The 13,382-nt window shown below is 33.5% G+C and overlaps 1 protein-coding gene across 4 annotated transcripts in view; it reads left to right on the forward strand.

Moving 5' to 3' along the window:
* LOC128993798 (peroxidasin homolog) overlaps nt 1–13,382 on the forward strand; it is a 387,361-nt gene that overhangs the window by 43,765 nt on the left and 330,214 nt on the right. For 3 of the 4 annotated variants that reach the window (XM_054417811.1, XM_054417813.1, XM_054417814.1), the window contains exon 1: nt 5,756–5,918. The exons of the other annotated variant lie outside the window; for it this stretch is intronic. In XM_054417811.1, the coding sequence (XP_054273786.1) occupies nt 5,866–5,918 (53 nt within the window). In that variant the 5' untranslated portion in view covers nt 5,756–5,865. Of the gene's footprint in view, nt 1–5,755; nt 5,919–13,382 lie in introns of those variants that run through there. 4 annotated transcript variants of the gene reach the window in all.

A 13,382-nucleotide genomic window follows, 5' to 3' on the forward strand; every position in this document is an offset into this window, starting at 1 on the left:
CTAACCATCAAAACTCTACTGACTTCTCAATATCAAATCTTAATAGGCGATATACCTTTATCCTTAATAGGCAATATACTTTAATTAATAGGCGGCTACCAGGACCACGTTGCTTTTACAACGCTACCTATTAAGTTGTTTCGAAATACTAAAGGCTTATTAAATTAAAGAGTGTTTAATCATTTAAAATGTTTAGATATATTGCTATATTATGTGGAATAGTATAACCGATTGTACTAATGGTATATTAAAACAACGGCTTTAAGTTTTTGCAAATCTAATTCTAAACCTATTTGCCATTTCGTTGGTTTACTTTTAATTTTAATTTATTTACAAAATCCCATGGTGAAAACGATACCTATATTCCAGTCCCAAAACTATTTTTGAACATCAACCTACTAATCAAATATTCTCAACAAGTTTCCAAAACAGAATATTTAATTCTTATCAAATACTTAGGTGGTACAAATAATAAAACGAAGAGGCCTGCGAAGGTGAAGAGATTTCAGCTGTATTGTACAATAAGGATGAAATCAGTTGTCGGCAGCAGTGGCAGTCCAGGGGGAGACGGGAAAGATGTTATCTAACGTTCTGGACGTGACATTCGGACATCCTTGGATCTTCTGTTAACTCCATCAGAGACTTGACTTTCCTCACCATCAACTACCAAAAGACTCTCTCAACTTTCTTTGCTTTATCATGGATTGAGGATTTTATTTTCCTTTCCTGAGCGTGTAAATTGATTTGCGAAGTGGAAAGCATTGTGTCCGTGTTTGTGTTTATTTACAATGTGTTATGTGTGTGTATGTTTGTGTTGTGTTGCGTTTTACAATGTTGTGCTTAACATATTTTTTACTTTCTCCCCCTAAACCATAGTAAATGGTTTAAGTATTGTTTTCGTAAATATTTTTAAGTTTGGGTTTTGAGTAGATATATCCGTTTTGGGTTCACCTTGACCCAATAAAGTGGTTTTCGCCGTGATATCTGTGTGTGTTTGTGTACAGAGCTACAGACTACACCTGTGGTCCGATGTTGATGACATAAGGTTTGTAGGTACTAATCCATGGTATATCCAGGATTTTTTCATTTTTAAATTTAGAGTTTTAGTGGTGATAAAAAAAACCATAAATTGACAAAAAAATCTAATTTTCTGGAAAATGGCCCGAACTATTTTGAGGACAATTTAGCATGTTATAACCCTTTAAATTTGGAACAAACTGGTATAGCTCCTATTGCTCTAAAAATTACGGTTCAAAAGTTATTGCAATTTTTCCGAGTTTTCCTGTAAATTATCATAACTATGATAACGGTTGTTGACAAAGGTATTGGAGGAAAGTATGTGTCAGATTGCTGGTACCGTTTATTTACCATATAATAACCACTTGCGTCCAAGGTGACTCTTTTCGGGACAAGTTCTATTTTAACAACATAAGTGAAACCGAGATCAAAATGAGGATTGGAAATTCACTATCAAAGCTACCTGATTCAAAGGAAATTTCTATTAGCCTACTTACCGAATGAAAACATGCACTCTTTGATAACCTGTTTCGATTTAAAACCCTCTCCATGATCACTATAACTCTTAACTAGTTTTCAGAATATATTTCACTCTGAGGGATTTCCGAATTGCATTAATTTTTTTCTAAAATTGACGGTACTATTTGTATTGGGCTATTCATCAATTCACTATTCACATGTAAACATAACATTATGTACTTTAGGACGCTACTCCAATGACAACACGATGTGATATTAATATGTTTCAACTATCGCGACCCTCGCTGGCGTTCTGCCACGGTCTACACGATACGTGGACATCTTTGATCATTCCAAATTATGACTTCCTTCTCTCACTAGTCTCAATCATATTTAATTAGTATCATCACCCCCTCGAAATAATATGTGTCGTGTTGCTTTGGAATAAGATGAATTTACAGTGTCGTAGACAGACGCGTGACTTCATTATTTTTTTTATAAAAAAGGTTGGCGGACTTTTTAACTTTGCACTTGCCTGTCCTCATAGACTACAGATCTGTGCGTGGAACGTATCCCGTAAAGCAAGGGGTAAGCCGGTACAGTACGAAGGTGAACTGTACTAATAAAATGTTTGTGGCAGTGACCAGGATCCGAACCCACGACAGGCCCGAAGTCCGTGACGCTACCGACTGAGCCAATGACTCACCTATTCCTAATAGCTTAGTCTAAAGTATAGTTTTTGAAAATATGAAGCCATATTGATGTTTCTTATACTTTTTTTTGGGGGGGGGGGGGTATCCTTTCAATAGAATAGTCAAAAATTGATGTATAATTACATACGGAAGCTTTTGAGTCCCAAATATATCTATCAAATAATGTTTCGCATTCAAAACAATGTGAAAATGGTATTTTGAGTCACACATTACAACCAAGGAATGATTTCAATGTTTTGACATGGGAGTTGTTCGTTCACACTTCCAACAAAATCCATAAACAAAGATAAAAATACGTGTTTATGTGTTGCTTATGAGAGATGACCACTTGTGAAGAAATGCGAAAACACAAACTGGAAGTTTCTTGCTAAAGTGATGCGTGGGAATTGTTGAAAAATGACAACAGATTAAATTGGTTTTGACAGCATTTTCTGAACAGATTGGTTTATGAGTAGTTTATTCATCGTTTAATGTTATTCAATATGAATTCTATTACGTTGAAATTAATCCTGCAACTAGTTAATTAATAGCTTAATAATGTTGGCAATTGTAGCAAATTGTATTCCTGTAAGATAAATACGATTATATTTACAGCAATTAATAAACTTTTACAACTTATTCATTTCAGATCATCAATATACAGTCTAACCTTGATATAACGAACCTCGATACAACGAATTCCTTGATATAACGAATTTTTTTTAAATCCCCTAGAACTCTCCATAAGACACAATGTATATTTTACCTCTACATAACGAACAAACCATAACAACGACCTTGATTTAACGAATTTTTCGTGATTTCGGCTAAAATAAGACACCTCAATATAGCGAATTTATCATTGTCAGAACCTCTACATTGCGAATTTAACCTCTGCATAACGAATTGTCTACGTCTTTCCCACGATATAACAAATCCCCCACCCCATTATTGTTTTTGAAAAATCTGTTTCTTTATCAAATGAAATGAAAGGTGACGTCATCGCTTGCGCTAACATTCGTCTGCTCCGTTTTACACATCTCTCTGTCTGCTGTCGCTGCGCGCGCTATGTTGCAACTGAGAACTGATTTCATTCACTGAGGACTGATGACGACGTAATGTTTAGTAAGCTGTGATTGGGCGATAAGTAACTATCGTGAATTGTACAATTTTTGGATAAAGAGAAACCTAAGAAAGAATATAAAAACAAAACCAAAGAGAAAGAATAGCAACATCGTTATTTTAACATTTCTTTTTCGAGTGTTTTTATTATCTTTAAGTTCGCTATGATTATACACTTTTATAATGACTTATCTAATAATTTATTGTTTTCAATACGATTTGTTTCAACTAGCAACACCAATGCTATATTTAATGATTATTATTGACATTCCTCTGTTGTGATAAATCAGTACTGTACTCTAAGTAGCCTACCGGCCTATCACGAGCAGTAGCTTACAAAACTTTCTACTACTGTTTTGTTTTGTTCTTTACATGGTTTATGACTACGCAATACAGTGATTGGCTAGGTTTTAGGAGGGTTAGAACAAGCTGTGATTTTAAACTTACAGTTTTTAACCTGTACCAAGGTCAATGCCATTGTCATGATTGCGCAATATTCAACATCCCTCCCCTTTTTTATGCCGGATGATTTAGGTTCTACTGTACAATGTAAACACTGTACTGTAAAGTATTGTAGCCTATGCTATTTTAATTGTGTTTTGTCTAATCCCGACCTATATTGACCGACGCTGGTTCTGAACCTCGACTTAGCGAAATTCCTGCAAACATAACCTCTATATAACGAACCTCGTTTTAACGAAATCCTTGATATAACGAATATTCAGTTCGGTCCCTTCAGATTCGTTATACTGAGGTTGGACTGTACCTGTAAACATGTAGTTGCTGTAATCATGCTACTTGTTGTTAACTACGTAATGAATAATATTATTAGAGAAAGTGGGATTATATTGACACTAAAATAATTATTACTAATATCTTAAAAATTAATGGTAGGAGGTACAGTTGCTTACAAATTGCCAAAAGGAATTAAGAAGTCTATCAATTCCAAATAGAAACATTCAGCTTAAATTTATCATGGTCCATGGACAGATAAAAAATGCATCTATTAATAAAAAGTGTATTAGGATGAATTATCGCGATAGAAGGATACCCATGAAATTTTTGTGGATTTAATCCTTTGAGTACTACACTACCATCATATCACCCATGAATACGCAAACAATTCCGCATAGAACCAATGATTATACACAAAAGTTCATCCATACCCGTTGTCTTTTACATAGTATAAACACGCGCTAATCTGCCTGCAACTCATATGAAAATTCCAACGTGTGCGAGAAACAGAACTAAGCAAGAACAGACTGCTGAGTGGCAACAATGCTCGTGCCAGCTGTGTGTGCGCGTGCGTGCCTCAGCAGCTGCAGCACCGCTCAGCATTCAGCGGATTCAGTAGTGATGGGAACTATCCGATAGAAACAAACGATTCATCCGGTTGTTGCGGACCAACCGATTCATCCGATGGTTACTTTAATATTCATCCGGATGAACTATCCATTCTATCACATGTGAATCAGCCGAGTCAACTATCTCATCTGTCTGTAATCCACCCGTTCCACGCTTTCATCCAATTGTAAAACTATCTGTCCCGCATTTTCATTCGTTTAAACTACGAATTAGTTATTTGACAACTGAAACTGTTCTTTAAATTATTGAATGGTGAAATAAATATTCGTTTATTTGCACGATGAATTAATTTGTTTACCTTTTAATTATCTACACAGGGGTATTAAATGGTTATTTATTCATCCATTCTCAGGTGAATCATCTACTCATGCTCAGCAGTCAGCACAACAGTAACTTAAATGCATTCGGGCAGATATTAATTATTAATTACGTAGTTATTATGAATAATTTCTTGTACAAACAGCCTTGATACCTTTTAGGCGTAAAATTATTACGTGAGTAATAAATATCGAAAGATGAAATAATTAAGTTTAAATAACCAAGCAACTTAAAAAATGGGAATTGTCTCCTTAAATAGCAAATAACAAACCTTAAGCACGAATTAATTATGTATTTTAAATAATTTTAAACGAATAAAAAATAAACAAATAAATAAATTTATTATGAAAATAAAACATAGAAGAGGGAAGTAATTTTCTCACAGGACATTTTAGTTCTTTAATCATGCAAAAAAATATTTTTCTGTTTATTCATGCACGGATAAATTCTCCAAAACATGGCGCTGGATAGGAACGCCAAACGCCACTATAACAAAACTATCTAACTGATCAGGCGAGGCGCGCGAACAGATGGTTTATCCATTCTACCTCTAGTCGGATAGTTTTATCTGTCTCCGGAAGCAGCACGGACGCTCCCCACCCCACTACACTAAAAACCATCGGATGAATCATCCATCTGAAGACTATCGGATGAAAGCAAAACCATCGGAAGAAACATCGGATAGTTGAAATCAGTCGTTTGTCCCATCACTAGGATTCAGAGACACAGAGACCAGTCGCGGCTCAACCTCCGCGCGAGCAGCATCACCAGTAGGATGTGGCGCGTGTGTCGGTGGCTGTGCGTGTGCGTGTGTGTGTGCCTCGTCAGTGTATGTAATTGTCAGAGTGTGTGTCCGTCTCGTTGTCTTTGCTTCAGGACCACGGTCAGATGTATGTTCTTGTCCCTGGAGACGGTGCCTGCCATTCCCCAGGACACCACTATACTGTGAGTCGAGAAATAGTAGTTGGAAAGTATGACTTTAGACGGATTTTGAATGGGAGCTACATTATAATCTTTAAATTTATAGTTGCTTGGTGGATTGAGGGGTTAAAGTGTTCGTCTAGTCATAAGGTAGCCGGTTCGATCCTTTGAGAGGCCAGAAGCTTTAAACGGTTCAAAACTGTATCAGCAGTTATTGCCGTGTATTAAGTTAACTGTATCAGTTTGTTCTTGATCCGTGGGATGAAAAAGAAATGCCTGGCGAGAGAACCGGTGGATAAAAAAGCAATATGATCTACTTAGCACTCATCCTAAAGCCATAGTACTAGCATTTAAGGTATACTCGCTACAAATCTAATCCAGTAAAACCAAATTCATCTTCTCAAATGATTCGTACAAACCAATGAAAGGACCATTGTTGTTCAAGTTTAAATAGTCATTTAATTTTGCTACACATAACAATTTTAAGAAAGTTTTGCGACGACCTCATACGGGTTTTTAATATATATGATTTTTTGACATATAGTAGTGTGGAGTATGTTTTTAAACCACCACAGACAACTTTTACCCTGTGAAACTACTTAATATATCAATTTCGACATTTTATCTTAGTGTATTTTTGTGGTGGAGATGAGCAAAGTATGAGCAATTTCCTACACACAACTACTATAGTCCCTAGGCTCTATCCAATTTCTCGATGAAAATACAATGATTAAATATGAAATAGAATGATGAAATTGAAAATATAATGATGAGATTGAATGATGAAATAGAGCAATACGAATAAATCACAGATTCGTCATTTATCATCTAAAACACACCGTAACAGTTACCTATTAAAATGAAACATGGTTTTCGGTAATATTGGATTGGCAATTTATTATACATGACCGATATAAATCACTTAGAAATTCTAAAGTAACTACATCAATCAAGCGAATTAAACAAAAGAACCGCAGTAAAAAATAATTGACCCAGTCAATTAAATAAATACCAAGTATAATAAATAATCTTTTTTCAAAGGGAACAAGTTGTATTATCTCTATTCCTCCAAAGGATCTTGTAAGAGAGGGACTTTCAATTTAAATGCAAATTTAAGAATTCTATCTCGTAATAGATGGAGAGTGCGAATCCCTAGAATCCTTTTTAGCTAGAGTTACGTTTTCTTCAGGTTAAAGCATTGATATTGCCAACTTATCAGAATGATATTGCCTTGTCCATTTATATGTTTTTTTTTTCTATATGGGGGTGTGTTTTGTGGGGGTTGAGCATGTTTATTGAACACCTTTTTTCTCAGGTGTGCATCGTAGGTAAATCTACGCATCTACCCTGTTGGAAAGATATTATAAAACGAATTTAATAGTATATTTCGTACCTAGGGCCGAAAATGAGGTTTTGCCGGCTCGAGATAGTTTTTAAGTTCAAGACGAAGTCGAGAATTTAAAACGATCGAGAGCTGCAAAACCATTTCGGCCCGTGTGGTACGAACACTATTTTTCACCACACTACTACTATTCACCACCACTCGTGATATAATGACGATGACAGCTGGCATGGCCAGCAAAACGTAACTTTCAGCCTTTTAATTAACGTATGTAAAACATCATACAACATAGTGTGGTGAAAAATAATTAAAATGAGCCTTTTGGGTTGCCATGTTGGTGACGAAATAACAACCAAATATAAACAGAAAATAATAAATGAAAGAAATTGCAATGACATGTTTTATTTACACCGTGGGGTGAAAATAAAGAAGTCTGTACATTGCATATTTTTTGCTCGAGTTTTCGACCACTGGACGACCTGTAGTTCCTTTTTATATGATGCATCATTTCTTTGCTGTGTGAGGAATAAGGTGAAAATACGATATTTTGTGGCTAACAAGTTTTAAGTCTCAAGTGGTCTGTGTTCCGGTTACAGATTCCAATGGCGCCTTGCCAAGTTGCAGTAGTATTTAAATCTTGGACTTTCTCTCTGAATATCCCTGTTTACGATTGACTGCAAACCAGTTTAACCTTGAGATATCTTATGTTTTTTATAAACATAAATTCGAATTATGGTTTGAGATAAGAATGCTTATTTACTAAGATTAATTTTACAGTAAGAAATAAAGCTGAATTGACCTAATAACTACAGTGTCCTAAAATATAATTAGGTACATCATGATGATTATTTACTAGAATTAAGTTAAGATAAAGTTAAATTAAGATTATTATGGATTAAGTTTGATTAACCGCTTTAAAAGTATAAGATCTAAGGCAAGTATATAAACCTGATAATATTAGTTATAATTTCTAATGTTATACACATTTTACTCGGATTTGGTTTATTTTAAATTGAAATATAACGTTAATTACGAAGTAAATTATTCTTGAAAATGGTCTATATTCAAATAATCATTCACCGATTAGACTTATATATGCTTTTAAAATTAAACTATTTCATTTCAGTTGAGCGATTTCTAAGTTTTTAAAGTTGTACACCATAATGGAAATGTGTAAGACTTTTAAATTTTAATAATCATTACTGTATTAGCGAGTTCCTTTTTGCATAATAACTCAAAACTAGAAATTATTGTACGTTTTTGTCCCATAATACGAGGTTAATGGAGTACGAGAAAATTATACAATAAGTTTTAAAACCTCAATCAATTTAATAAGGGTCTGAGTAAAAATTACGAACCAAAGTCCGCTAGAAATTTCCTTTCGTAAGAACGTCGGAATGTATTTTAAACACACCAGTTTACCAGGCTGTATCAAGACTTGTTTATTCAGCCGAGGTGTTACTCTCACTGCTAATGCAATATTCTTGTTTCTCATTTAGCTAATTTAAATTCCTGAGAAATCCCCTGATAGGCTACAATTCGTTTTGATTTTACCACTTTCAGTTTGTCGCCTGCAGTCCTGATTTTTGATTCATGTTTTTAAATTTCGTTTATATATACAGCAGTTTTATATAAGTATGCTTTCAATAGCCTTTATGATTATATTTATTTAATTTTACACATATTAAATTCCGATGACTAATTTTTTTAAATTTAATATAAATAATAATAAGCCTATAATAATGTTTAATGCCAAACAGTAACGGAAAATGGATAGCCACATTAATTTACATATTAATCCGCTGAAATGAGTATAATTTGTTTTGTAAATCAAGGTTAATTACGTCAGTATTTCATTTAAATTGGATATTGGATTTGTACTCGTAATTTATTTCAGTTAATTAATTACATAGTGATTGTTTTATTTGGCTTTAAATAAATACAAACAGTATAACCAGTAAATAGTTAATTTTTTGTTTAAATTATATTAATATGTTTTGCTGAATGCAAAACTCTTGTATACATTTCTGAAATAGTACTTAAACTAATCAAACAATGTATATTGCAATTAGTTGTTGCTGAAAATAAAGTTGCAGCATTTCCCAACAGTAATTTATATTATTGCAAATTCTCACAACCTCTTGCCTTTGTTTTAAAGAGGTTAACTTGTAGGGTGTGAAATAAAGAGTTAACAATTTATTGGAATATATATATATAACACAGTCATCAAAATTCAATGATATAAATTACTTATTTCTGCCAAAATACGCATATTTCTCAATCAATCCGAGGTAGGGTACACTAGACCTACATTATACTTTAAGAAAAATCAACTATCACCTTAACTATATAGAAAAATGTATATTAAATTGCACCATACTTTGTTATTTAGGCCTATATTCAACCATGTGACTTGTTTTATAAAAAAAACCTATATCTGGTCCATGTTTTTGTCCTAGGACGCTAGGCATGAACCTGGGATTGTTTTTCACATTACTTCAGACTAGACCTAGGGGCTGCGGCATTATCACTAAGATAAAATCCAGTGGTGATTAGGCGGGATTTGAACCTGGGACCCCTAGGACCGGAGTCTTGCGCTCTATCACTAGACCAGCTCGTTCCCCTTATCTGGTCCATTTAAATGGGATGTCTACTTTCAGATCAAAGTCAATGGTTATAGCTACTGAAAGCGTGTTTGCAAAGAGGAGTCTCGTGTAAAAAATGCAGTTAGCTGCGAAATTATCCTTCTTTGTCTACTCTGGTGACAAGACGGATATAGCCTTCCTTTGATGTCCCACTCAGCTGGCTTGGGAGTTCAGCTTTTGTAGGGTTAGAGTGTGAATGAGTCTTCTCTTCTAAACAACATTGCAAACATCTCGTGATTGGTAGAAGTACGTTTGAAACGGTTATATGCCAAAAAAAATATAATTTTGGTCAACAGATCAAATTAAATAAACAAATATTATTTTCAAAATTATTTGAGTGCATGTTGTCAAAACATCGTCAGTATAAAGGAAAATACAAAACAAAACACGTATGTATAAGAATTGCCCATCTCATCGTGCGTGGGAGAGATTTGCTTATAGGAAAAAAGGGTTTAGTTTAATTCTTGGCACTAAATAGTGTTTTTCTTCATCACATAAACCATGCAGTCAATTAATTTGTAAGTTATGAGTCTATGAGAGTGAAGAGATGTTTTAATCAAATATGCCTTTGAAATCTAACTTCTTGGAATATTTTTAAAGTATTTTTGTCAACATCGATAATTTACGATTACTACGTCTAATAAATTGCGAAATTTACACGTACACGTATGTAGCGGGCTAAATTATTATTAAAAATTATGAGAAACTAAATCGTTTCATAATAACCAGGCATTACGTGTTTATATAATTATATATTTTTTTTAAACAACCGACTTCAAAAGCTCTCAAAATAGAATTATACACAAACGTTGAAATACCTTTCGTATAGTAACTAAAAAAAATTTCTTTTTGCAAAATAAATTAATTTATTTAGGTTTCATGGCAAGAAATAGTTGATTAATCAATATGAAACAGCTGTTTCATGAAGAACTGTAGCTTAATTTAAATGGTTTCAACTATCAGCTGAAGGAATATTATTGTTATCTATCACATTCTTTGAAAAAAAATGTAAACAACATTTTTATGTCGAATATTTAAGGTTTTCTGAATTTTCACCTCCACAAATTTTACACTTAAAAATAATGTTATAGATGGTACCAAAGGGAAACTCTTCTGGTTATTTTGGTGGTGGAACCACGCTGATCGGTAAAAGAATCACAGACAATTCGGTGAACATACATATACAAAACATTGCCACAAACGAATTGAGAACCTCCTCCTTTTGTTGTTTTGTACGGGGAAGTATGTTAAAAATAAAATGCACTTCGTGGAACACTACAATGTCGTTACATAATTCATGCTTTATGTGCATGATAAAGCTTCACAAGAGGACATCATGGCTGCATGTAACATGCTTGATGTTATGACGGTTCTATATTGTGCATGTGACAATTGTACTTCCAACTGTTATTGCATACGTCCAAGTAATTTATGTTAAGCTTTGGCCTTTGAATTACAAGCCAAGCTTGGAGAGGAGAGTCAGTTAATTATTTCGATTAACTAAAAACATTACTACTAGACCTATTTGTTACATTACGAACAAACCAGTATTTGGAAATACTATAATGGAAAGTTAACGTTTATTTATGTATTCTAATTTCTATGGCTTCCAGGATCATCATTTTGTTATACTGTACATATACGTTAACTTGAGTCTGAAATCTTATTTGCAAAATCAGTTGCTTGTTTTGTAATGAATTAATGTTCCACTACTAGGGGAGAGTTGTCTAAAATGGGGACGCTAGGCAATATGGGGACATTCCGGTACTGCTAAACTAGTGCTGCTATCAGCTGATCTTTGACGAACTATTGCGAACTAATTAGTTCACTCTACTTTGAGCTAGTTACCGTTGATATACTGACTATAAGTTTCATGTTGCACACTTTTAAATATTTGACGATTTATTCTTTGGATTTTTGTTCGTGTCTCAACTGTGTTTTTACGTACCCAATATAGAGAGTTTAAAAAAGTAAGTGTTTGATCACTATCTTCAGTTATTAGGCTACAATTTGTCGTTTCTTCTATTCAAAAATCTCAAAGTGGAGGCTAGGTACGCCATGTTTGTTTTATTAATACAGTGGCGGGTCAAACGGGGACGTACATGGTAGGACAAAATGGGGACGTCCCCGTTTTATAAGAATGTCCCCATTTTGGACAGATTGTAGGATAATAACGTATACACATTTAACACTTTTGGCATGAACCAGTGTTTTACTAGTTTATACGTTTTATAAATGTCTAACTGATATGCTTAAGGATATAAATATGGTAAAGTTTAATTAAAAAAACTTCAACTCCATAAATATGTTAAAATATCTATTAAGTTGACAAATTCTTAGTTTTCCTTTTCTATAACAATCTTTCTAACATGTTTAGTCACTTTAAGAGGTAATATGATGAGTTTGATGTGTTGTGTATTCAATAAAAATGATTTTTCATTTAAAAAACTCAATTTTGCATGTGCTCTTATGGCGTCCCCATTTTACCAGAAAGGTCGTCTTAAACGGGGACAATGTATGCATTTAAAAAATATATAATTTTATTGTTATATCTAGGGAATAATTGATCAAAAGCTATCAGTTTCTGTCAACACATTAGTATAGTCTTGTTCTGTCTAAATTTCAAAAGTTTAGCAATATTTGTAAGCGAAATATAATGTGGAAACCACTAGAGTCCCCATTTTAGCCGACCTTCCCCTACTGAATTTTCAAGGTTGAAGATTCAGTACCTAATAGCTTTATTAAATGATTATTAAAACATGTAATTGATTTTGAAAATATCAAGATTTTAGTCTCAAGTTCTAGACTCTGTTAGTTTGATGAGGCTTTTTAAGTTGAGTACACATCATTAGTAGCGAAAATAGAAGGACTTAACCGTCTATTCATAGTGAATTGTGACATCTTTTTAAGGTGGATAAATTTGATTTATGATGATTATTTACTATGACATTCACTTTGCGCAAACGGAATAACATGTAAAACATGCGGATCCCAATTATCCATATACATCCTAAAGTACCCATGAACTTTTGAGAAAACTAAAAGTCACGCCCCCATAAGCAATATACTTAAAATGTTCGTCATGACGAGAAACCTTGTGCCATCCATTATTTCATAAATTGCCCTTTAAGGTCGTAATTCCTTTCTAAAGAGACTTTCCATATACCTATTGGTGAAAATATCCCAGCTGTACTTATTTGTTTTTTCTTTTAATTTTTTATTACCTTATTGAAGTGTGATTATTTGTTTGTATTACTGTATTTTGTTTTGTTTATTTCAGCTTAACTTAACCGATTAATAGTTTTAGTAATACTTATAAAGTCAAACGGGGTGAAACCCGTGGGTAACAGCTAGTTATTTTAAGATTTTTTTTATATCTACCTACCCTGGATTAAAATATAAACGAACCATTAAACAATTGTATATAAACTTGATTAGTTTGGTAATTTAGTAAATCAATTGTAACAGAATTTAAAACTATCTAAATGGGTTTTGACTAAC

This window comes from Macrosteles quadrilineatus, unplaced genomic scaffold (assembly GCF_028750875.1).
Source record: "Macrosteles quadrilineatus isolate MER2022 unplaced genomic scaffold, UCM_ALF_1.0 Scaffold_5__1_contigs__length_97177068, whole genome shotgun sequence".
NCBI classification, from domain to species: domain Eukaryota; kingdom Metazoa; phylum Arthropoda; class Insecta; order Hemiptera; family Cicadellidae; genus Macrosteles; species Macrosteles quadrilineatus.